This window comes from Phalacrocorax aristotelis, chromosome 6, assembly GCF_949628215.1.
Source record: "Phalacrocorax aristotelis chromosome 6, bGulAri2.1, whole genome shotgun sequence".
Classification (NCBI taxonomy): domain Eukaryota; kingdom Metazoa; phylum Chordata; class Aves; order Suliformes; family Phalacrocoracidae; genus Phalacrocorax; species Phalacrocorax aristotelis.
This window is the reverse complement of record NC_134281.1, coordinates 19,426,877-19,451,717: the sequence shown is the minus strand read 5'-3', so window position 1 is coordinate 19,451,717 and position 24,841 is coordinate 19,426,877. Positions and strand designations below refer to the sequence as shown.

General features: G+C 41.4%; 2 protein-coding genes across 16 annotated transcripts in view; one reads left to right on the top strand and one right to left on the bottom strand.

Annotated features, from left to right (window-relative positions):
• The window catches only part of LOC142058718 (6-phosphofructo-2-kinase/fructose-2,6-bisphosphatase 4), a 48,299-nt gene extending 29,642 nt beyond the window's left edge, over positions 1-18,657 (top strand). For 5 of the 9 annotated variants that reach the window (XM_075096384.1, XM_075096381.1, XM_075096377.1 and 2 more), the window contains 8 exons: positions 591-798; positions 1,363-1,509; positions 2,083-2,187; positions 3,902-4,031; positions 4,399-4,461; positions 7,550-7,614; positions 10,818-10,909; positions 15,774-18,657. In XM_075096384.1, the coding sequence (XP_074952485.1) occupies positions 591-798; positions 1,363-1,509; positions 2,083-2,187; positions 3,902-4,031; positions 4,399-4,461; positions 7,550-7,614; positions 10,818-10,877 (778 nt within the window). In that variant the 3' untranslated portion in view covers positions 10,878-10,909; positions 15,774-18,657. The remainder of the gene's footprint in view (positions 1-590; positions 799-1,362; positions 1,510-2,082; positions 2,188-3,901; positions 4,032-4,398; positions 4,462-7,549; positions 7,615-10,817; positions 10,910-15,773) is intronic. The other 4 variants (XM_075096382.1, XM_075096378.1, XM_075096376.1 and 1 more) reach the window with 2 other exon arrangements.
• Positions 18,658-21,149: 2,492 nt separating this feature from the next.
• The window catches only part of PRKCD (protein kinase C delta), a 66,696-nt gene continuing 63,004 nt past the window's right edge, over positions 21,150-24,841 (bottom strand). For all 7 annotated transcript variants that reach the window (XM_075096367.1, XM_075096369.1, XM_075096370.1 and 4 more), the window contains 4 exons: positions 24,330-24,468; positions 23,325-23,513; positions 22,963-23,091; positions 21,150-21,689 (listed from right to left, as the gene is read on the bottom strand). In XM_075096367.1, the coding sequence (XP_074952468.1) occupies positions 21,531-21,689; positions 22,963-23,091; positions 23,325-23,513; positions 24,330-24,468 (616 nt within the window). In that variant the 3' untranslated portion in view covers positions 21,150-21,530. The remainder of the gene's footprint in view (positions 21,690-22,962; positions 23,092-23,324; positions 23,514-24,329; positions 24,469-24,841) is intronic.

The window sequence follows — 24,841 nt, the reverse complement described above, 5'->3', positions numbered from 1 at the left end:
TGCTGAGAGAAGGTAGTGGTGGGGTAAATTACAATACTGGTAATAAATAGTTGTTGATAGAGTGGTTGCTAAAATGTCTTGCTTCAGGCTAGTCCCAGGTCCTTCTGATGCTGTAGTTTTTCTGGAATTGTTAACTGAGATGGGTAAATAGTGACTGTGCCTTTTGGCCCCTGGGTGCAATCAGACAAATACTTGCTCTGGGGGAAGTGTTTGTAACCTGGAGAAAAATATCTAGTATGGTAAAATACCTGGCTATCTTACTGAAGCTACCACAGTTGAATGACTCCACTAAATCTTCCTTTCAGTGGGAGGGCTCTGTTTTTCCAAGAGTAGCATCTAGTTTTGAGAGACAAAGTGCAAGAAAAGAAAGGGATGTGAGCAGCTTACACGTGAAAGGAATAGAGTTCATCCTGTACCTGTGGAGTACTGAATTATTTCTTAGGACTAACACATATTCCATGGGTAACTGAGGATTTGCTTAATTGCTTTGGCCCCTTTGTTTTATCATGAGAGAGAGGGTGGGAAGATTGTGGTCCATGCTGATAGAAACTATGTGGAATCTTATGTATTTTTTTGTTCGCTTGTGAAAGGGATCTTTCTTATATTAAAATTATGGATGTCGGAAGGAGTTACCTTGTGAACAGAGTAATGGATCACATTCAGAGCCGGATTGTCTACTACCTCATGAATATCCATGTGACTCCTCGATCAATCTACCTCTGTCGACATGGAGAAAGCGAACTCAATCTGAAAGGGAGAATAGGAGGAGATCCTGGACTGTCTGTCAGGGGGAAAGAAGTATGTACCTCCTGAAGCAGTGTGACTGAGTTTTGTGCATATCTATGCATGTGTGCAGTCTGCACTGTGTAATTACAGCTTTCTTCCTCTACCCCCTTTTCCTCTTAACATGTTTAAGAAGGAGTTTTTAGTTGCCTGTGTGGGTAGGGGGAACTGGATGGACACACTTTGTGTGTTGTGATTTGGTATGTGCTCTTCTACCTATCTGACATTCTGTTGGTTGAAATTCCTTTTTATCCTACAGCACAAAGCAGCTGTCAAGAGGGCTTTATTTTTTAAACTGTATTCTTGTAAAATTGTGACTTTTTGGGTAATTGAGAAGGTTCATGAGTTAAAGCTGAAAGAATTTCTGAAGGTAAAGATGGGAGATGCAGAAAACTTGTATTTTCCCTTTCCTGTCTATCTTTGCTTAATGGAATGTGTTGTATTTCATAGCAAAAACTTTGACAGAGCCTTTTGGAGAAGTTATAATGCATTTACAGAGGCTAGAGCCTGTGTATTCCAAACTGAACAGAGTGTGTTGGCTCTGAGCCCTCATCCAGTGTCTTATGGTTTTTCTTTCAGTTTGCCAAAAGCTTGGCACAGTTTATTAACGAGCAGAATATCAAAGATCTGAAAGTTTGGACCAGCCAGATGAAAAGGACAATTCAGACTGCTGAAGCCTTGGGAGTGCCTTATGAGCAGTGGAAGGTTTTGAATGAGATAGATGCAGTAAGTTCTCTTTTCTAAATGTCTCATAAGTTGCTTTGTTTGCTAGGGATGAAGGAAGTACTTAATTTTGTAATGATATGCCTTTTATGGGATAGAAGGTCATTTAAGGTTGTTCCAGAGGCTGGAAAAATTCATTCATTCCTGTTAACAAGGCTAAACGTTTTATTAAATTTTGTCATAATTAGTTTAGTCTTGGTTTGTCTTTCCCAGTAAAACATTCCCCTGTGGAAGCCACAATGCTAGAAAAGTTTTGGCAGGTGGGGGTTGCTAGTTGGCACTTTCCACCTGCACCTGTAAAGAGTTATAAGCAGGTACGGTAGATAAAACATGACCTTGCTCAGTGACCTTGCTTGCCCGCATATGTTACTTCACTTATATAGGGCTTTAGTGATTCCTTCTAAACACATCTGAGTCCAACTGAGTGTCCCGCTAATGATGCGCGGCAACTTTAAGTGTCAGAGTAACAAAATACAATTGTTAGTGGTTATTTATATATGGTTTTCTTTAAGAGTGATACCTGCTTTTTGCACTGCTGGAAATACATGCTTTTAAATTATTTTTGTTTACCTATAGGGAGTGTGTGAAGAAATGACATATGAAGAAATACAGGAAAATTATCCCCTTGAATTTGCACTGAGAGACCAAGACAAATACAGATACAGATACCCTAAAGGAGAGGTATGCTATTTTTTGTCTCTTAAGGTGAAAGGTCTTTCTTGTCTTCTTGAACTCATGCATGCTGGCTTCAGGAAGGAAAAAAAATTAAAAATTAATAAAAAGTTTGTTGCTTTCTCCAGGGGAGAGTACATAGGTGCTTGCAAGGATTGAGCCCAGACCATTTAATTTGATTCAGGGCTTGAAAAGTAACACAGTAGATTTAGTAAAAAAACTGAGAGCTTTGATCTTGCGGACATAATTTCTGTGCTGGTCCTGCAGTGATAAAGCAGGAAGAATGATTGCAAGGCTTCAAACTGCTGCACATGCAAACATACTGCCAAGATTGCGTTTTTCTATTCATTCTTCATGTAGATAATGGCTGTTTTGCATGCAGTTCTGGGTGAAATGCTAGGGAAATCTGTAGCCTCGTTGGTCTTTAATATACTCCACACCTCTGGGAAACTAACTTCCTGACAGCTTTTCTAAAGCAAACCCATTACAGTGCAGCAATTGCCAGATGGTCAGACAGCCTGTTTGTAGGTGCAGGCGACTTAGGATTCAGGGCAGCAAGGGCCGAGGAGTAATTGGACCAGCTGCTCTGCTGTTTGCTGTTTGTGTCATGAGGAAGTGGAGCTCTCAGGTCTTTCCTCAGCAGTCAAGAGTAATCACTCTAAGAGCAGCTTGTGGTAAGAGCAGTGGTCTTGCGGGTGTGACCCCTATCTTACTAATGAGGCAGTCATTAAGCTGCAAAGTTCTCCTAATCCATTTGAAGAAGGAGTGTTTGTTTTTCAAACTGATGCCATCCTCTAGGATGGGGACAAACATTTCAAACTGCCTCATCACCTGGGTGATTAGTTGCTTTCCGTTGTTTGTCAGAGGCAGTTTCTCTGCCACGGGTAACAGTTGCAGGAGTTTGCACAGGCTCGCTGGAGACCACTGTGTTTCTCCTGCCAAGGTCTGAATTAGCAGTGCCACTTCCCAATCGGCCAGCCCCCTTGCCTGCCCTGGGACCGGGGTGAAGGCTTTCTGCTGTGGTCATTCCCTGCCCTGCTGGGTGATATGCTGTGTTCTCAGCATCTGCAATGCATTATGCATTTTGGAAGTATTCTCTTTACTATGCACGTGAAAATTAACTTAAACACGCACGTGAGGAAATCCTGCTGTTCACCTGCAGCAGCAGATTCACTGTATGCATGCTGTGCAGGACAGGTTGCAAGAGTAATGCGGCCTCCTTGCTTTGTGACTTTTGATGGGATGGTGGCTGCCGTCACCAGGCCAGTTCATTAAGCCCATAGTTCGTTTTCAAAGGGCAGCCTGAACAAGTCAGGCTTTGTGAACTGTATGCTAACTGTAGGCTGGCCTTTCTAGATCTTTTGCTTGGAAGGGAGATGCTTTTGAAGATGAGGTATGGAAAATAATGTGCAAGACTTAACCTGTATGTTTGCAGATGCTGTAAATGAAATTATAGGAATTTTGTAGAAATTCTTGATCGTATCAACTAATTTAATAAAGGTTTTCCATAAGGGAGCTATATTTTGTTACATGTATCTTCTTTGATAATCTGGAAGACTTGGACTGTGTTCTTAATTTAAGGAAAATTATTACTACAGTATTTGCACACTAATATAACATTTAGAAGATGAGTAATATGAAAGTAAGATCCACTGTATATACATACACTGTTCAAAGAGTTTTCCCCTTTTTACTGTGCTGTGTGTTTCTCCTCCCTGCCCAGTCCTATGAAGATCTTGTTCAGAGACTGGAGCCAGTAATTATGGAACTTGAAAGGCAGGAAAATGTGCTTGTCATCTGTCACCAAGCTGTCATGCGATGTTTGCTCGCATATTTTCTTGACAAGCCTGCAGGTAGGTCTTCCTTGATGTTACGAATGGTGTATTTTTTGAAAATTTACTGATTAAAGTTCCAGACAATGAATTCTAACAATTTCCTTTATTATTAGAGGGTGGTTGTGCTAGGCAAGTACCCAAGTGTAGTTTTTTTGTATTTGACCTACCCGTGTTACTTCGTGGGTGATTTTTATTGAGCTGGTTCACACCTGAAAGGCTGTAATGGTTGTTTTTCTGTAGCTGTTAGAATAGCAGTGCTAGGGAAGAAAACAGATACACTGTCAGATAAAGAGAGACTTTTAAGTGGTTGACCTATAACATAATAGAAAAGCTAAGTGTTTTTGTAATCTGTATTTCATGCATAATTTGTTGTTCAATTTCACAGAACAGCTGCCTTACCTGAAGTGCCCGCTGCATACTGTCTTAAAGCTAACCCCGGTGGCTTATGGTGAGTAGTACTAAGTATATGTAATGTATAAGTAACTGTACTGTTACTTACATCGGTCATCAGTAAAGTTTGTGAAAACACAAACTTTAAATTAAAACACATTTTTAATTTATTTTGTTATAAAAGAGAATTGAACAAGTAGGTTTGACATTGCATGTATGTCTGTACAGCTTTGCTAGAATCAATGAATCCTTTGGTTTACATTTGCTTTGCATTATACCAGAAAATACATATCTATCAGCGAAGGCCTGAATCTACCAGTGGCTGTAACTGCTAGTGGACCATTTTCTTTTGTACTCTGTTCATATGCTATTTGACTGATTCCTCTGGCAAAGCTGTGGCATTTATACATGTCTGGTACAGTAAGATCTCAGTTTTTATTGATGTATTTGAAGGTATTGCTGTTTAGAAGACAGGCAAATTCACATTTATGTAGGCTTATCTTAAAAAGGGTGTTCCTCCTGCCCTTACATAACTTTGTTCTTTTTCCTGAAGTATTTGTTCGCTGACCTTCATACTACCACGAGAACCTACCTTGTTTGGTGGTGGTGGTGGCGTGCATTTGTCAGCAGCTACTATCAGTGCTTAGCTCACAGGTAGTAACTGAGATTTGCCACTACCTTGCAGGGTGTGGTTTGCAACGTGTACTTCTTGAGTTTTAGGCTGATTGCTAATTAAGTTTTGTGTGTGTTTCAGCCTCAGCTTAACACGTACCTGCTCTTAATTTTCTTTAAGTGATGGCTTAATTATATCTTCTGATATCTCACCAGACTTCAGAAGATTATTTATAGACAGAGAAGTATCTGCCCAGCTTACCAGGAAACAGATTGCCAAAAAATGCTAGTCGAGTTATTAGTTAGAAATGCAAAGCTGTCTTTGATTTTCAGTTTTGAAAAATAGCAGTCTAGACCTGTACTTCGTTTTTTGTTAAGTTTCAAATAGAGTTGAGACAAAGTAAATAGCTGTTACACCGTGAAATCAGTCTGAAGAGATTTTTGTCATTTAATTACGGTAATAACTGCCTATGCTTTGGTGCCATCTGGTGTTCCTAGCCTTGTATGACAATCTGGGGTTGTGAAAATATAGATTTAGAATAGCTAAAACTTTTTTTTTTTTTGAGGTCAGTGTTTGGAAACTGGATTCTCTTGATTTGCTAGTCTCTGCCTGTTTCTGCAGAGGGGTTTTTGTTTCAGGATGGTGGTTTGTTTTTTTTCATGGGAAGTTGGGTGACTTAATGAATTTTAAGAGTGCCTGGATGTTTGCAGTGTTTACTCACCCACTAGATGAGAAGAAAAAGAAGTGGTATGAATACTGTCCTTGTCTTTTTGAATTCAATGAAAGAAATGCCATGTTTTTTAAGTGTTTGATATGTATGCCCGATTAGCACGTTTTAGTCGACCTACTTTTTGGAATTTGACCACCTGAAAATATAACTGTGTAAACTACTTATACACTAATATGCTATATCATTGTTTCAAGTTAATGTGTCACTTGGCTCCGGTGAGGCAGGATGTAGGGTCAAACATGGTGTGTTTAATGCCTTCCAGCTAATCCTGTTCTGGGATAACACCACCCTTAGGGGTTTGCTCTTCCTGGTGTTTGAAACTAGCATCATTCCCACCCTGCACGTCTGATCTTTAGTAGGGAAACATCTGTTATGGCCTGACTGTGGGATTAGGATAAATTAGACTTTTACCCAATAATCTAGTATAGCGGTGGTCTGCGTGGGAGTGCACAGGAACGAGAAACTGCATCTTGCTGTAGGTATGAACTTGTGCATTGGAAATTAAAAATGGGTTGGGAATATGCATGTTGTAATTACTGTGGAGTAGGTCATGTCCCTTTAGTTTATATTTAAAGCTTTTCATACGACTTTTTTTTTCAGGTCTTAAACTCAACTAGCAGTAAGGACTGAGAGGTCTCTGGAAATGTATAACCAGTCCTTAGTAATGGCCAGCATCAAGGATCCGAGCTTGCTTTTGCTTGGTGCCAGGGGTGGCAATGGGTCTGTGAACAGAAGGATGACTGGTATACTCTTCCAGTGGGAGATGTGCACTTTTCCCCCTTTAAATCTGTTTTCTTGTTCACTATTTCTGAGTGCTGGCCCTCCTGCAGTGTTGGCTCACAGTGTTCATGACAGATGGTTTCTCAGAATAGCCTTCCTTAAAGGAAGGCAAATATTTGCCTTACTAATTTTTTTTTTAAGTGCAGTAGCTCTTTGAGAAAAGGCTAAAATCACCTTTTCCTGTCATGTAGCAATTCTGTGGAGTGTGTTATGACTTTAGGGAATAAGTGAGCAGAAAAATCTGAAAGCCTGTTTGTGATAGAAGATGGACTCTGTGGTATGTCAGAGGAATTTGACAATTAATGTTGTGCAGGGTAGTGGTAGCTTATAAAAGTCATGTTCGTGTGAGATATGGCAGTGTTTGGTGGTCAGCTATTGCTTAAAGTGGTGTGGCCACAGCGTATTGAGCAATTATAATTCTCCAAGTGGGTGAGTTTATACTACCTGAGTAATAGTTGTCTCTTTTGACTGTTTTAGTTTTTCTTGCTCTCTGGAGTTTTCCATTTTTGGGTGAAAAGGAGAAGCTGCTTTTCAGAAGACAAGTTTAAAGTTCCATTTATCTGAGGGTTAAAAACACTGTTTTGCATATGTAGAGGAATAGGGTTGCTAACAACAGGCAGTGTACCTTCTCGTAACCGTTTTCGTGTTCTAAAAAATGAGAGCAGCATTCATCTTTTGTATTGCAATGAAATTCTAAGAAGTCTAGGATGTTTAAAAAACTAAAAAGATACAAATAAGAACTTGCTGACTGAATGTTATTGACGTATGTTTAAAAATGGGAATTTGTTTCAAATAAAATAATGATAAAGCTAAGGTGGGAAGAGGAGATCGATTATCACATTGAGAATAATGTTCATCCTGGTGGAATAGATTAATTTCATTAGCTTTAGCTATTCAGAATTTGGGAAACTAGTATAAATCAGAAGGGGGAAGTGATTAACCTTCACCAACTCAAAATGGCATATTTACTATAATGTCATTTTTAAAGCAGACCAATTCTAAAAATGTGTTTTCTGTCAACAGGATGTAAAATAGAATCTTTATTCCTGAATGTTGAAGCTGTAAACACACACAGAGATAAACCTGAGGTAAGAATATTATTCAGATGAGAGAACTTGGTGTAATATACTGTCTGCGCTGATTTCCATTATCCTTGTGGTTAGAAGTGATTTGATGACTCAGCTGACCATATTTAATTTTACGTATCGAGCTTTACTACCAGTTTGCAGGGGGAGGGGATGGATCCTTTCTATTGAGCAAATATATCTGGCATACAAGCTCTAGCCGGAGTAGTTTATCTTCAAAAAATGAATGAGGATTTAGATTGCTACTGTATCTTCAAAAACTGTATAAAGTTCTTCCAGGCTTTGTCATTCAGTAGAAGTAAGGTGTAGTCAAAAAGTACATTGTTAGGAATGCCACGCTTATTTTGGATGGGGTCAATAATGAAATCATCAGCTTTTTCATCACTGCAATCATTGCTGTATGAAAAAGAGGAATTGACGATGCCTCCTGTGTTTTCAGACAGAGCTGGGGAGGAAGGCTAGGTCTTGGGATACATCACAACAGCCGAGGAAAAGGAGGTGAGATGAGGTGTCAGGCCATGGCAGCTTCATACTCTCCCCAAGTCGGGCAGGTGGTTCTGTGTGCTCCTAAGTGTTGACATGAGCTTAGGGTGATTCTGCTGCTTGCACAAAGCTCTTCCATTGCCGCATTATGAAAGTTATGTGAAATGGGTCATGATTAAAAATTTCTGGTTCCATTACAGATCCTCATGCTAATGCTACTAGGTGCCTTGCTGAGGTTATGAGCTGACCTTACTGGTGAATTAAAAGTCAGTTTGATAATGTGAGAGAAAAGGGCTGTTTGGTGGTTTTCAGAACAGTGGTTTATGATGAAAAGGAATATAGTGATAAATGTATTTATATGTGTATGTTCAGGATGGCAAGTGACGCAAAACGCCTCACTTATCTGAGGGTATGGATTTGTGGCATTTGTCCAGGATTCATGCTGGAGGGGTCTGCAAGAAGTTTTGTTTTAATGACTTGGGTATTCCGAGTTCTGACAATACTGACTTTTGGTCGTTCATAGCCAAGACACTTTCTATTAGATAGTTGTATTGTGTATTTCCTCTCTCTTCCCCTTTCTCCTTTGTCATTCTGCTTTACCACTTTTGTGGCTTAGTTTGGCTTGTTAGGTTTAGGAAATCCATTCTGTTTTCACAGTGCCTAAAAGGAGTTGGAGAAGCATGGTGAAAAAAGATGAGGATGTCTTAGAGCAGGTGTTAGGTTATATCCATGTTAAATAATGTAGATCAACTGAACATTTTTAGTTTGGCTGTTGAAATATTGGTGCTGAATTTACAGCTTGCTAAAGTGTCTTGGAAATTGCTGTTGGAAATACAGCCTTTGTAACTGAAGGTGTTTATTCTGAGTGGGAAAGCTCTGCCTGAATCACCAAGAGACTATTACATGTAGCAAGTGATGTGGCCATACTGATGTTGGTGTTGGGTGGTCATGTTTCAGGTGCGTATAGAGGATCATGCAGCTAGTTAAATTGCAGTGGGCACAAAGCTGTTGATTTAGAACAGAAATAGATTGAGTTAATGATTTTTTTAAAAAAAGGAGCAGAGGCATTTTTATTAAAAAAACCCTCACTCTTCTCCCTTTGTCCCCAAAGAAACCCAGAAGAGTGAAGTATGGATGATGATATACTGTTCATTTAGTAGGGCTGAGTGAAGCACTAAGTTATTCCTGTCTGCATTTAAATGCTGCTCAAAGGGCTATGAAAATTTCAAAAGCTTTCATTTACATCACCTACAAACAACGTTAATTACTTTGTAAAATTAAATTTTCAAATAGTCAATTGAAGTCAAACTGTTTAATTAAATACAGCGTCACAGATACCACATTGTTAAACAATGAAACTATTTGATTGAGAATTGCCCAGTGTGCTGTTCCGTGCCCCCACAAGTAATTTGTAGTCATGTTTCAGAACATTGCACTCAATCCTTTTTGGCTTTGGCTGAAAGCATCTATTTTCACATTGCAGAATTGCAGGCAAAGCACTGGAGTATTTGTTTAAAGTATGTGTAAACTTCATTGTATGACAAGGATTTGCCTGAAGTGAATTTGAAGCCTTGTGTTTGTCAGCATTGTAGTGACTTCAGTTCCTGACCTTTTCAAATGAAGGGGTCTATAGTCTTTGTACTGAAAATAACTCAGGGGAATTGCTTTTGCTCTTTCTTGGGTCGCCTCTTTGGGCCAGAAAACAAGCACTGGTAAAGTCTCTACTTCACACCTCTGTCTTAGGCTGTGACTGACAGATAGGGAGAGAGCTTGTAGCACAAACCCCAGATCTCTTTTCTGATTTTGTGGGTGGAAGGGGAATGGGAGATGTTACTGGACGCTGAGTTTGCTTACCACAGTGTAAAATAAATAAGACTCAGGAAGCCCATCAGCACAAAGTTTGAAGAATTGGCAATGATTTGGCCTAAAATGGGACAAATCTTGGATCAAGGTCTTGGAAGGAAGTTCAGAACAGTTTATCATAGTCTACTTTCTTGGTAGAAGGGAGAACACTAACTGCATGGTCTTTGGGACTTGCATAAGGTTGTACCTTGGCAGGTGTGATTCCTGAGCCTGGTTCCACACGGCTGCACTCCAAGCTGCACTTCCTAGGGCGAGTGTTCGCCTGTGCTGGTGTTTTTGTTTTGTTTGGCTTTGGATAATTTGCTGCACTGAATGTCTTCCCCCCCCCCCCCCCCCCTTTTCCTACAGCCTCTGCAAAATGAGGTGAGACCTAGTTGGTGTGATTAGTCTTAAATGGTTAAGGTGTCTGGGGAAAGATTTTTTTTCTGTTTTGTCAGATGTAGTACATTGCCTATAACAAACAAATGTTAAAGTCTTCCCTTGGGAAAGAAATATATGGCATAGTTCATAAAAGCACTGAAAGTTGCTTAATGGATAGGCGTGTATGTGCTGAAGCATGTATTTAAGTGGATTCCTGCTTGGGCCTGTAAAGGACTTCCTCCTAGACATGAATGACTTGAGCTTTTGGTAATGTTATCAGCATGGGATCAGTGATTACTGTAAATATGTTTTCCTGCTGTCTAGCTCTGGGACATCAACCAGCTGTCAGTCTGCTGCATTCTTGGGGTGGGGGGGTTTGAAAAAAATCTCTGCTTTTAAATAAATGCAGCTGTGTACTTGTGAAGGAATCTGATTGGTATTTTTGTTGCTCTTACTGCTGCATGATAAATATTCTCCTCTGTATTTTTATTATTATACAGAATGTAGACATTTCCAGACCTCCCGAGGACGCTCTTGTAACAGTCCCTGCTCATCAGTGAATCCTGTGTGCTGATCAACTATCGAACTTGGGGTGCTGTTTTCATCCTACTACTTCAAAATAAATTGAAAAACTAATCATTCCAATCACTTTGAAATAAAAAAGCCCCACCCAAGCCAAACAACTCAAAACCCAACCCCAAATGTCTGTATAACACATGACTTGAAAAAATTAACAAATCACAATAAAAGTGTATTGCACTGGTTAATTTATCGTGGATGAGTTATCAAACATTGATTGGCTGTCACTGGAATGCTGTTTTTGTAAATTGCTATAATTTAAAGATCCTGCAGCATTAAGCTTTATTGTAACAGACAGCAATCTTTTATTGTTAGTTGCAGTGTGTTTATTGACGGAAGCCATGAAACACAACATCCTGTGGGAGAGAGAGAAAGTTGAAGTTTGTTTTCTAGGCACCAGTGTCATCTATTTCTGTGCCCTTGGGAGTGATTGGACTGCTATGTAGCATAAGATAACAATCCATAGTTACTCTAAAACCTTAATCCTGCTGATCCATAGCTCTAGAGCTCTAGATGTGCTAATTAATGATGTGCTGTTTGAAAAGGGTAGCAAGTTTTCACTTGGTTCCAGAACAGTTATTCAAGGTGAACATATATAAATGTTTTTAATATATGACTTTTCTTAACAGCTGTTCTGCATTAACTGGGCTTTCAGGTTTGCCTGCCAGCAGAAGTAACTTTAAATTTCCTCTTTTCCTGCTTCTTGTACGGACGTGGGTGATCAGCAGACGTTTACAGCTCTGCTCCATGTGCTTTGTACTCAGATTTTATCTAGGCTACAGTAAGCAGTGTTGACCATTTCAGAACATGGAAAAAGAGTTAGCATGATGGTTTTGTAGCTGAGTTGTGACTCCAGTAGGCGCGGGATCTCAAACAGGGTATGCATCCTTTGCTGTAATTCAACAGCAAAACCTTCCATGGGCTGGAGAGGACTGCAGCTTGTTTGGGATGTGGTGCCATGCCTTGGCTCCTTTCTCTGCAATGTTATGGTGGCCAAAATGCGACAGTGGGAGGCATCTGTGCCACTGAAGCAGCTTTGCTTAGGTAGCATCAAGTCTGGGAAAGGCAGAAAATCATCAAGTCCTGGAACTCCCTTCTGAGGGTCAGGGGGGTCTTTTAGTCTTGAAAGTAAGCAATAGTGGTGTGCTGTGGAAAGCTTTTATCTGCTAGGTTTCTCAGGTGGTACATTTTTCTAACACCAGGATTTTGGAATAAAAGTGTTACGTATCTTCATTTCTAAAATTACATTCAAGTTTTCAGAGGTTTATAGCAATCAGGAATGTCTGATACAACGAAATAACCTCCTGGCCAGAGAGCCTCCCGCGGTACCACTTGGTATTTAGTTAAACCAATCTTGCAGGGTAGGCTGGGACTGAGGGAGCCCAGATTATTTTCCTCTCTCTGTCACGACCGTGATGTGGAAGTGTTTTATCATTTTTCCTTGTTTAATTCCCTCAGCTTCTTGGCATGTGCTTTGCCATGAAAAATGCCACAGAGGAGGAGATCTGAGCTTGCCGTACCTGCTTGCACATTAATTAGCGAGTTGGGTTGCGTTTACCTGATAGTTGAAGTGCCATCCTTGGGAGGTCTCAGGGACACTGGCCATAGTTGGGTGCTGAGAAACCACACTGAGATGGCTTGGAGTGCTGTCACCTCCACAGGCCACGACAGAGGAAATACTGTGCAAATTTAAAGTAAATGCATTATGTTTTTGATGGAGCCAAAATCTGCACAGGCATCTGCTGTGGAAAAACTGAGTTTTGCTGCTTGAAAAAGGATGGCTTGGGCTGTCAGAGGAAACAGAGGGGGGAAGATGATAGGGGCAGGAACTTGGCTGGAGAGGAAAGTGGGGCTTGCCTACTTTGTGGCCACTAGAGGCTGCGGAGGGAGGGGATGCGGCAGAAGGGCCCAGGACCTTCCGTCCCTGCCAGGTGCTGCAGCCTGATTTCCTGGGGCTGCGGCTCTGTAGTGCTTTCTTTGCTGAGCATAATGCTCATTGTACTGATGCGTGCAGCGGAGTGAAGTGGATGTTTAAAAGCAGTTTTGCACTCTAAGGGGTCTCCTATTACAGCAGGATTGCTTAATAGTCCTTTCTGGCTTATTTTCTTAGTAGAAGAAAGGCCTGATGCTGGGCGGGAAGCAGCAGTGACAGTTTGTGGCACAGCTCGCTGAGGGAAGGCTGGATTTTTTATATTGTGCTGTTTATTTCTATATTTATGCCTGTGCTGGTTCTTTTCCCTAGAGGCTCCTCCTTTTCCCTAGAGGAGCCTTCCTGCAAAATCTTCCTGTCTTGCTGGGAAGATTACATGTAGCTAATCAAACTGAAATGGCAGGCTCTGGCCTGTTTGGAAACCCATAGCACTTTGTTTCTGGGGGAGGCTCTTTTCTACAGGAAAAAAAAATGTGCAAAGCAAGGAGTATAATGAGGAGAGGAAGAACAGTAGTGTAAGAGTGTATTTGAGTTAATCTGTGTGGTGAGATGGACCCTTGTGGGTGAGACCACTCCTGCCCCAGCGAGTGCTCTGGAAGCAGCGAGCCCCTGCCCGGGCTGACAGAGGGAGGGCCCATATGCCTTGGAAGAAATAGTATTTTAAAAAGGGGGGTGTGTGTGTGTCTTACTCCCACTCCTGTGTTTCCCAGGCTCTCCAGACCTCGTTGCTGCTGGTGTGTGGCAGTGGTATTGCTGTTCCCAGGACGGTGGTTTGTCCAGGTGTGCTTTGGTAAGGCAGCACTGAATGGTTGCAGGGATACCTTTTGGTGCCAGAAGTGAGGCTAAAACCTCAGTCGCCTTTTTGAGCTGCAGCACAGTTCTCACTGTGTACCTTTTCTCTCTCAATGCCCGTGGCTGGTCTGGAAGCAGGTACAATCCCAGCTGCCATCCTCTAATCTAAAGTGATTCCTATGAGTAAGAATCCATTTGCCATTAATGAGGGTGTTAGTCCCATTCTAAGCCTCAGTTCATCTGGTCTTGCAGTTGGGTATTCTGTTTGGCTAATAAACCCTAGGGGGTGTGTGTATGTTAGAGTTTATCCCAGACAGTTTTCTTTCGTCAGTGTGACGGCTCAGTGTGCTTCACTTCTGCAGCCCATTCTCCTTCATGTTTTCCTAAATTAAAGCATTTTCTGGTTTCAACTTTCTTGACTGCGTATTGACATTCCCTCTTGGTTCTGTCTCAGTTGTTAAGATGCTGCTTTCATCTGATACCTCTCATTGGCTTAAATAAGCTGTATCTTCTGCCTCGTCTGTCTTGACTATCTTGTTTCCTTTTAGTTTCATGTTACGGCTGTCTAGTTCTTGCTGCTTGTGGACTAATTTCAAGTACCTCTGGATTCCTGCATATTGATGCTCCATTTCATGCTCCATTTAATTTTCTTTGAATCAACATCAGATGCTTAGCTTAAAAGCGTTCAGCCAGTACTCTCGGAGTGCCTGTGGAGACATCTCTGCAGTCCCAAGGAGTTTCTGGGTGTGTTGTATCTGTTGCTAAGAAAAATACAAACAAATGGCAGCATGTTTTCTTGTAGTTTTTTTTTTTTTCCTTGTAGTCATCCAGAATGTGACTTCTTTTGCCACCTCCTCATGTTCTTAGACGGATGCTTTCTGTGTGTCCTTTGCTTCAGAAGAGTTGCAACATGTAGAAGCTTCTTTCTGAAATAGGGTTGTCGCTTTTCTTTCCTTCAAAGAGAGAAGTCAGGAGCAGTTGGGCAGCACGCTGGTGCGTGCAGAGATTTCCAGGATTTGGACAACTGTGCCCAGTAGCGTTTGTGCGTGTGTTCTCAGAAACCTTTGTGGGGGATGTTCATGGTGGAAAAGGGTGATTTACCCAAGGGCTTGAAGGCTGATGAGAAAGGAAAGGGCTGACGCTAATGTGGGAGAATTGGTAAGGGCAGAAGTGCTGATAGCACACTTCAACCTCCAAATCAAATCCAGTGCTGCTTGTTTATCTCCGGTTTTTGTAAGAAATGGCTGAAAATCCTAGAAACTGGGGTTGGGGAGGGGAATTACTTACTTTTTAAGTTGATGTATTTTGATGGATGGAGTTGTGTGTGTGCTGTTGGAGAGCACGTGCTGAGAATCCCCTCGCTGCGTGCTAGTGTGGCTCTCCCTTTCCTCAAGTTGCACCGAAGAGACTTGTTTTCAAAGTAAGCTCTAATAAATGTGGTTATAAAACCACTGAAACATTATCTGATGTCAGCATGACATCTGCCAACATGCCTATGTATCCTGAAGTGCGTTTAAGTTACCAGCTCTGTAGCGAGTTACTCAGAGCCCTTGCAGTGACTTAGCTGCTTACAAAGAGGATCGGAATTAGCTTTACAGCTGTGGTGTTAAGGAGTCATTTCCTGGAGTGTGCTTGAAACAGGGAGAGGTGGGCTCCTCTCCCCCCAGATTTTATCAGTTCCTGTGTGGTTTATGGCCTTTGCATGGTTCTGTTTTTTCTTACATTATATGCATAAAGACTAGAAGAGATAGTGGATTAGAGAAATATGGCTAAAAACAGTGGTTAAAAGAAAAATAAGTCTTAAAAACCATAACATTGTGACCTGCCTGTGGTGAACAGAGACTGATTGTCCTACCAGATCTGATGCAGTACATGTCTTAGAAATGCTTTTTCACTGGCAGCAGCGCGCCTGCCTGCGTTCAGGTATCTGAGGGACTTGACCTCTGCGAAGCACGTAGGGGCTGGGACAAGGTCTAAACCTGGTGTCTGACTTCTGCTCACAGCTGGGACCTTTTCTTGTGTTACAAAATATTTTGAGGAAATAAGCATTGTAGCTTGCTCGTCTTTTGCCAGTTGTAGTAGCTGTGTGTTAAGCAAAACTACAGCTGACCATGAGGCCCTTGCTTTAAAATTTTTTTTGTCTTTAAATTTGCAGAATGTAGGTGTGGATCGGTCAAGAGAGGAAGCTTTGAGGACAGTACCTAACCACCTATAGCTCCGGCTCCTGGGGGCGGCAGCCCTTCCTCCATCCCAAGAGCATTAAGTAGTAGCTCAGGTCCAGGAGAATGGAGAAGGCATCGCTGAGCCCCGAGTGAGGTGGAATGAACGCGCCTCCCCTTCACTTCAAGACATTTCGAATGTGATTCAATTTCTTTGGAGAAAACCTGATAGTTCTGGATAACTCCCAGTGCCGAAAGGTATCAGTAAAAAGATTTATGGGAAGCATAGTAGAATTGATTTTAGATTTTTTGTATGTAATTTTGTGCAGTTTCAGTGGTTTTTATTGTTCATCTGTGGATACTGCGAGATGGTTAATTGCCCGTGTCAATTTTACTGTCAGATTTTAACTAGATTTTCCTTTCTTTTTTAAGTGTTTTTCTAAGAGTTCCTCTTATTTTTACTGTGAATGATTGCCTAGAGTTACATGGAGGCTTTTGTGATGGCATATTTAATAGAGGTGAAATTCTACATTTTGAGCATTGGAGGCTTCATGTTGCAAAACTACTTTAAATGGGCAAGGCTGTCAGCTCCGTTAGCTTCTGTGGTTTAAATTGAGCTTTGGTTTGCCAACCACAACGTAAATTTTTCTGAAATGGAGAGACTTTCACCTTGTAAAATAAAAGCATTAAAGCTGATTTGCTACCTGAAAGATCTGCTGTTTTAGCAAGACTTTAAAGTTTTCTAGGCGCCAGCTGTGTTTTGGAGGGCAGTGAAAGACACAGTGTTAAGTGGTGGACGTGTGAGTATGGCGAGCAGCCCAGGTAATGAATTGAGAGAGACAGACAGACAGATATCCTTTCTGCTGCGGTTCCAGGATGAGCAGCTTTTCTGAGCCTGGAAGGGAGGGGGAAAAGGATTCAGATTGTCAAGGGCTGGAGAAGCTGCTTGTCTTAGTGCTGTGACTTGTTTTTTATTTTATTATTTTTTTAGACAATTTTTGGAATGAATTTCAACATAAAAGTATGTATTTCTCTTTTATAGCCACATTTAATATGTACATCAGGAAACAGTACAGAAAGGTTAGGTGGAGTTTAACCCTTCTAACAGCTCATGCAAGAAAAACACCAGGTAAATTGTGAGTTATTTTTAACATGGCACACCTGCCTTGGGTTTTTTGTGTTGTTTTTTTTAGCACCTTCCACCATGCCCATTCTTTGCTGCTCTTTTATACCTTGTGAAACTCCAGTGCTAAAAATGGAACTTTCTATGCCTGTTGAGGCCACGACCTTTTAACTGTCCTTAAATCAATGTGTATTTTGTATGTGTGCTACCAGACAACAGAAGCACACTGCCAGCACTGTTGCTGGCTCTTAGTTCTGAACTGAGGAGAGCTATTCTTTCATAGTTGGACTGCGTTTTTTTTCCTGAGGACTTCTGTTCAACTAATTGAGCTTTTACCATGTATGTTGTTGGGGGGCTTTTGTTTGTGGGTTTGTTTTTGTTTTTCTCAATTCCCTTGTGTAATACTGGGCCCTCATAACATAGTTTTGCAGGCAAGGGCTAAATTGTCTTTTGTTTGTGCAGGGTTTATAAAATAACGTGCTGCTGTTGTTATTTGTTTTAATAAGCTAATTTCAGCAATATATGCAGCTCTGGAAGTAAGCCATACAGTATCGCTGGGTTCTGTTTCAGAAGAGGAGTGCATAGGGTGAGGAACGACCAGGAACACTTGCTTCAAGTGCTGCTGTCTAAAGCTTTGTGTGTGCGATCCATGTGTTCGGTAACGTGCGTTTCAGATCTTTATTAATTCAGCTGTGTCCGTAGCTATTGTGTGAGGAGAGAGACCACACAGCACCGCTCAGAGAATTTATTGATGCATAATTAACAAGGCCACCTTTGTGGCAGAAATGTAGAAGTAATTTCCCCTCCCGATGTGATGTGTGTCGAGCATGGGAAAGCCGGGCCGTGTTCCAGGCAGCCCTCGCTTCTCTGGCCTCTGCTGTTCAGCTGTGACCAGGAGTAGTGAAACAGCTTTTAAATTGAGAAAGCCAGAGTTTATCTGTAGTTATGGAGGGCAAATCCCAGGAGGCTGGGTTAGAAAAGAAGGGTTTTACCAGCAGACTACGGTGGTACTTTTGCTCAGACCTGGTTGCGGAAATGTGGTGGGAGGAAAGGTTTCCCCTAGGGAGGGTTGATCCCAGGGGCCGCTTCTCTTCACTGGCAAGCACAGCTTGAGGTGTCTCCCCTCTCTCCCTTTCTTTGTGTTACCTCTCTCAACTTTCAGAGGTGCTGTAAAATTCCTTGAGGCTAAATGTTTTATGTATAATAGGTATTTTTATAGCCTTATTTTGAAAATACTGTGATGAGTGTTTTACTAAGTGGGTGTTCAGTAAAAAGAATTGTATACAAGTGTAAATAAACTGTTATGCTGATACTTGAAGAGAAGAAAATCTGTAGTTGTCTGTCCTAGCTAGGAAGGTACTAACTCATTGACTGCATCCGACCCTTTGAGAGCAAGTGCAGACAAGGAATGTAGATCTGAAGTGAGTGATGGGTTCTCCCTGGGGTGTCACCACCTTTCTGGAAAGGCACCGTTAAGACTTGCAGATTGTCACTGTCTAAAAGCTGCGAATGTCCCCCTCCACCCCCCAACAGAATCGTCGCTGACAGGGGAGGTGAAAACCCTCCTCCCGACTGTGTGGATTTGTACCCGAGTTTATTTGACTGCATTCTGACTCTTAAGGCACTTCCAAGCTCAGATGCAGTCTCTCAAATGGGACTAAACTGTCTTTTCTGACATTGTTGGCCTTCGTCATAATCTTTCAGACAAATGTAATCATTTGACCTTTGATCCAAGTAATAAAGATCAAATGCCACAAGGTGTGCTGATGTGTGTTTCTTTCCGTGCCCCCTTACAGCAGCTGAAGTGCCAGGTGAGTGTTCCTGCAGGTCAGCAGGTCCCACAGCTTTCGGAAGCGTAGCTTGGTTAAGAGAGCTTATACACAGAATTAGTTAATTTACTCTGTTGATTGCTTTACTCTGACAAATAATTATAAAGTAACAAACTCAGTAACCGTGGAAGATGCTAGAAGAATGTGTTGAATAACTACAAGTGAAGATTTGCACGCAATGGAGGAGAAAGGTAAGACTTTATTAATTTTACCTGGTTATTGATATCTTAAGATTCGATCCACACTCTCAAAGCTACGCTGCTCCTGTACTGTCTTCCAAATGCTGCTGCCGTTTTGAGAAAGCTGAAAACCAACAGCAAAATGTTGCCTTCTAGTACAAATTTACACTTGTAGGTTAGGTAGATGGCATTGGTTTAGAATTAGGTAGTCAAATTTTCATGTCTTATTGATCACTGTGTACTCTTGGGTGGAAACCGCTTGTATCTTCTTTGCAGGTGGAAGGAGTGTTTTCTTCTGTTTTAACTCTACTGTGGATTTGTTTGCGTGGGAGGTGATTTCGTTTGGTTTAGAACTTTTAGGCTGCTTCCTGGGCAAAATTTGTTAATAACTCAATCCCCCTGGAGCATGAGGATGGCCCAGACCGCAGTGCTGGAGAGAACCCAGCCATTTGCTGTCCGCCAGGTGGCCCTCGGGCGCAGCCGCTCAGCAGAGGAGGTCCCTGCAGCTGTAGGACCTTTGGAAATGTCAGTTCCAGTTGCTGAAACGAGCTAATGCCTGTCAGGGCAGCTCCCTGGTCAGGTGGCACAGTTAATGTAATGCCAATGGCTAAGCAGTATGGTGCTGCTGCTGAGGAGGAGGAATATCGTACCTGCTCCGTGGCAGAAAGGCGTCTCTGCCCAGGTATGGTGAGTGCAGTCAAGCTGTTAGACGGTGTGTTTGTGCCAGCAGGAGATGCTTCAGGTCAATCAGTCAAATATCCTCTGAAAGAGTTGCTGTGTGAATACCAAGATCCCTCTTGGGGCCTCGTGCTCTGGAGTGAAGCAAATGTTACCACCAGTAACAATAACTACTTTTTGTAATTCATTACAGCTTGTTGTCCAAATAACCTGTGCTGCTGGCAGCTGTGTTTGTAACTTCCTGCCCAGAAAAGTATTTCTGCTTGGGTACAAGCATCCAGCAGGATAGCTTTCTGGTGAAAAGTAGCAAAACAGAAATTATTTGAAGGGGAGAAAACCAAGTCGGCTGCTCTCCCTGGCAGCAACTCGCAGTGTGCTGGCTGTTCCCCCTCTGAGAGGGGTTTGTGTAAGCGCCTGTGGTGGTAACTCGGCAAGACCAGTCTGTTTGGAAATGCTAACTGTGGTGTGACTATTCCAGCCTCCATCTGCTGTGTGCTTAGATGACATCCAAGTCTTGTGGGAGGTATCTGAGTTCCAGCAACAAGCAAGGGCTGTTCTTTAGAAGAAGAGCAGAGGTGGTGCCATATTTTTTTTGAGCCTCTACAACATGTTATGGTGGTGGGAGGGGGTAGCTTTCTCCTGCTCTTTCAACAGGATTAACAGTCTGAAACTATGCTGAAGTTAAAGGGTGCTCCTCAGAGCTATGTAGCAATGTATAACTGTTGGACAAACTGATACCAATATGTTTTTATCGCCTGCCCAGTGGTTGAGAAAATTTAAATCATTTGCAATAGTGTTACAAGACAGAGAAAGCTTTTGAGAAGCAAGGGGCCTTGTTTCGTTCAGTATTTTACAAGCTGACTGCAAGAAGAGTTTTGGAACGAGTGTTGCAGTAATTGCATTATTTTGTCATTCTCATTATTGGTTAAAAATCACAATTCAGAAGCAGGTATTGCAACAAAGCAGGATCTAGTTTTGTGCCCTTCTTACAGCAAGTAGGAGCCACAGCTGCCTTATTTAAAAATAAGCAAATAAAACCAGAAGAAAGATTTTGTGCTTGGCAGTTAAGCGATACGCTTCCCCTCCAGCAGACCAGGCGAGTGGTACAAACGCTCCACGCAGTCGTTACCCGATGATTTTCTCCAGGTAAGTTGCTGCAGTCATATTGTGCATTTCGATTATGAGGAAGTGGTGTTTAACAGCAGAAACTCCCGTTCCAGGGCAGTATGCTGTGGGGGGCTGCAGGATACTTAGGCCTCACTGCCATATGCTCGTATGCTGATACTGCCTCAGAATAAATATTTAGCAGGATCACTGCAGCCTGACTGCTCAGCACTGACTCCTCCCAGTGAAAGGCAGGATTTATAAAAAAAAGTAAGAGTGGCACTGAGCTGTTTCCCACCACAGTTAGTGTGACACTATGAATCTCTGCTTTTGGTTAATTCTCCTAAAATATTTGTGTTACTCTTCTAAGTGATCAGAGCTTACAAATTTTTTTACTGTAGTTTAAAGACAACTGGAGTTTAACTGTATATTCTAGAAAAAAAATCATAAAGCTGTGAATGAAAGTTTAATGTAACTTTCTTTTAATTGAAGACAAATAAAAGAACCAAGGGCTCAAACACAGTTTAAAAAGACATCTTCTGTTCCCCAGTGTCTTCTCTCGAGCAAAATATACAGCATATATGTAAAAAACACATACTACATTCAAGTACCAAACAGAATTTACATTTTCCCAAATAGAGAAAATAATGCACGATTCACATACCTTAAACCCAATCATGCATAAAAGAACACTGCCGACAAAGCAGCAGTTGGACATAGTTAATCACACTACTGTGTATTTTTCTGAAGTATGGACAACATCATTGGAACACCTAGTGCTTGCGAGTTTTCCATTTATAACGTTTAATCCTGCTTCAAAGTCCAGCTCTGTCCAGAGACTTATTTGTCTAAGATCTGTTCAAATTTAGGGTTAATAAAAGAAAATCCATCAAATGCAGACTGATCCATGGACTCGATCAGGTTTTTGTCACTGTAAGACAATTTTGGCTTCTCACTCAGAAATTCTCTGTCGAAGTTGTTGTAGTCGCTTGCTGACTTCTGTGTTAAACAGAGAGGGAAGACAGCTTGAGACAAACTGTATCATTTCTTCCGGAACAAATTGCTTAAATAAAAAAAGGTAAGGAGGTTAAGCTCCCTCCCTCCTCACCCCCTTTAGAGAAAAATCTTTTTGCCTATTTTAACAAAACTCTTAAGATGCTGACTGGGCAATCGCTTATTGTTAGTTGAACTCAGATAACACCAGATCACTCTGGAGAAGAACCACCTGGAGTTGTGATAATGTTTCATAGACTTACCCAAAGATTACTGACAAAAGCAATGCAGCACTTAAATATAAGCCCAACATTTCTTGCCACTAACCAAAATTTTTTAATTCCTGAAAGCATTTTATGGTCTGTACTTGTTCAGAGAAAAAAAAATGATACCCGATTGCAGCTGCTTTGTGTCTGGATAAAATATTTGTGCATGTTTCATAAAAATTCGCATTACTAAAGACCATGTTTCACACTCCAAACCTTCAAAGGTTAATGGCTGTAGGATCATTATGTTTCCAGAGTTCTCATTTCTATGGGAACACGCTATGTGAAGCCTTCCATTCTCAACGGGACAGGTCTCCTCCATTGAGTACATAAGTACATTTCAAAGAAGCTGCATTATTTCCAGATCATTTTATCTGTACCAGTACAGGGTGGAGGAAAAGCGGTTTGGATTTCTAACCAGGTGAGCAGCATCAGCATCCCCTGGTAATACAGACCATGAGTAACACATGGTCTGTTCTTTAGATGTTTTTTCAGGTCACATTAGGCATGTACATTAGAAACAGTTCTAAGTTCAGTAGTAGAGAGAATGCATCCTTTTGCCCACTTGGAGACTCTTGGGTGGGTTTGAAACAGCACATATTTAATGCTTGTACAGAATGCCTGCAGGCAGTTACTAGCTGAGTAGCCACAAATTATTGGTCCTTTTCAGAAGAGAAAAAAATCACGAGAAACTGTCAATGTTTCTAAACTGAGGAGAAAGGAAACTCAACTAATCATTCTGATATCCAGAAGATGGTATTACTAAAGAATCTCCTTGAAAGAATATAGGAAGACAGTCTTAAGAGGAAGATTTCAGGGCAGACAGAGGAATATAGTGCTTTTTATAACTGCACCATCCAAGAACAATGGGGTTTGAGATACAAAACTATCTCATTTTATAAATATGAGGAGAAACTTGCAATAGGGTAGTCTGAGCAAGTGGGAGAAAGCACCCCTTAACCCCTCGGCTGACATCTGCAATACTGCTGCAGAACAATAACCAACCCACATACCACTTTTGGCCGGAAAGGAGGGTCTACGTCCCGCTTCTCTAGCGCCGTCCAGTTGATGGTTTTGAAGAAAGGATGGTCTCTGATATTCCCAGTGACCCCAAGACGTCTTGTTGGATCCCTTTCAAACAGCTGCAAGAAAAGATAACCCAGTGAAGCCTTACATCTGCTCAAAAGGTAGGTGGCACTGGAAGAATAACGGGTATGCTGCTACATGAACAAAAGTTGCTTACAGTAAACGAGTGTTGATAATTAATTTGACCTGGCTTTCCATTTGTAAAGATAATTTGCTTGCTGATAAACAGCTTCTTTAAAAGCCTGAACAAATACAGTGCTGTGACCCACTCGGTGGTCATCAGTCCTACCTTTTCTAATATATCTTTTGATTCCTTGGTAATCCAGCGAGGGTAGTGAGGGGTGTCCACTCGGATTGACTCAAACAATTCATCTTCATCATCCCCGTGGAAAGGGGATTGCCCAATAAGCATCTCATACAGCAGAACCCCAAATGACCACCAGTCCACAGAGAATGTGTACCGCAAGCCTTGCAGGATCTTGTTCCACAGAAGTTCAGAGGAAGAGATACAAGTAATTAGTAAAAGGCAGCAATACATACCAAAAAACAGAAGAGGGATTTTAAGAAAGAATTTTTAATAACTACGATATTTAGGGGGTGGAGGGGGGGAGCAGCTATTTGTCAAATTGACGACACTGATGCACATCTGTAGTTTTACCCTTGGGTGCTGCTCGTGGGAACGTGGACAGCTCAGGGGACAGGTCTCTGCTCTCATTCAGAAATGTTCTCCTTTAAATAACCATATACTTGGAAAACATCTTCTCTGGTTTCTTTACAAGATGAAGGGAGAAGCAAGTTGGTAGTAATCTACTCTTAACAGACTTTGACATAATTTATAGCCTCGACAGCTAACTACCTTATTTGGACTATTTTACAAATCAGGTTAAGAAACAACTACGAACACGGGGAATTTAGTGAGATTCTCCTCAGAAGCTGCTTTTGCTTGAATTGTGGTTGTTTGCATGGGTACAAGTCTGTTCATCTGCAGTGCACATAGATTCATTTTGCAGGAGCCCCGCGTGTATGCTGGCTGTAAAGACATAAGGGAAAACTAGCTGTTCGAAAAGTGAATGCCTTAACATTTCAAAAACATGGGTTTTTAAACTTGCAGCTATAGAATATTTACAAGGCTTGAGCACCTTCTACAGCAACCTCAGATTTAATGTCTATTCTTCTGTACTAATTAGACACATTTATGACCTACTAGTCTACAAAGGGATGATTAATCAAAACAGCCTTTCTAACACTGGTGTATTAAATCCATCCCAGCAGTACGTGGCAGTGACATACTGACCTCAGGAGCGATGTAGTCTGGGGTCCCGCAGAAAGTGCTTGCCTTGTTCTCGCCAACAACATTTTCTTTGCACATTCCAAAATCAGCTATTTTGATGTGGCCTTCTTTATCAAGCATCACATTGTCCAGTTTTAGGTCTCTGCAAAAAGTGTTTAAAAAAACAAGTTACGCTTTAAGGACAAGTGAATAATTTTTATATTCAGATGCATGATGTTTCTTCACTAATAAACACCTACCCTATATCACAGAAAAAGGCTTTTCAAGAAAATAATCGTCCATCAACACGATATATACAAAATAGATTTTTGTGCTTTGAAGGCGGTAGGGAGAAGGGAAGAATTATCTCTAGTCAGAGTATAAAAGGCTGACGTGTATATATAGTGTGTGACCTTATAATCCTCAACATTTGCTTTCAGATCCAAAAGCACACCCGGTGCTTCTAGAAGGAGGTGTGAGTTAATGACCGCCAGCTGACACAGTGCTACACTAGCTCTGTAGCTCAAAAGAAGGAT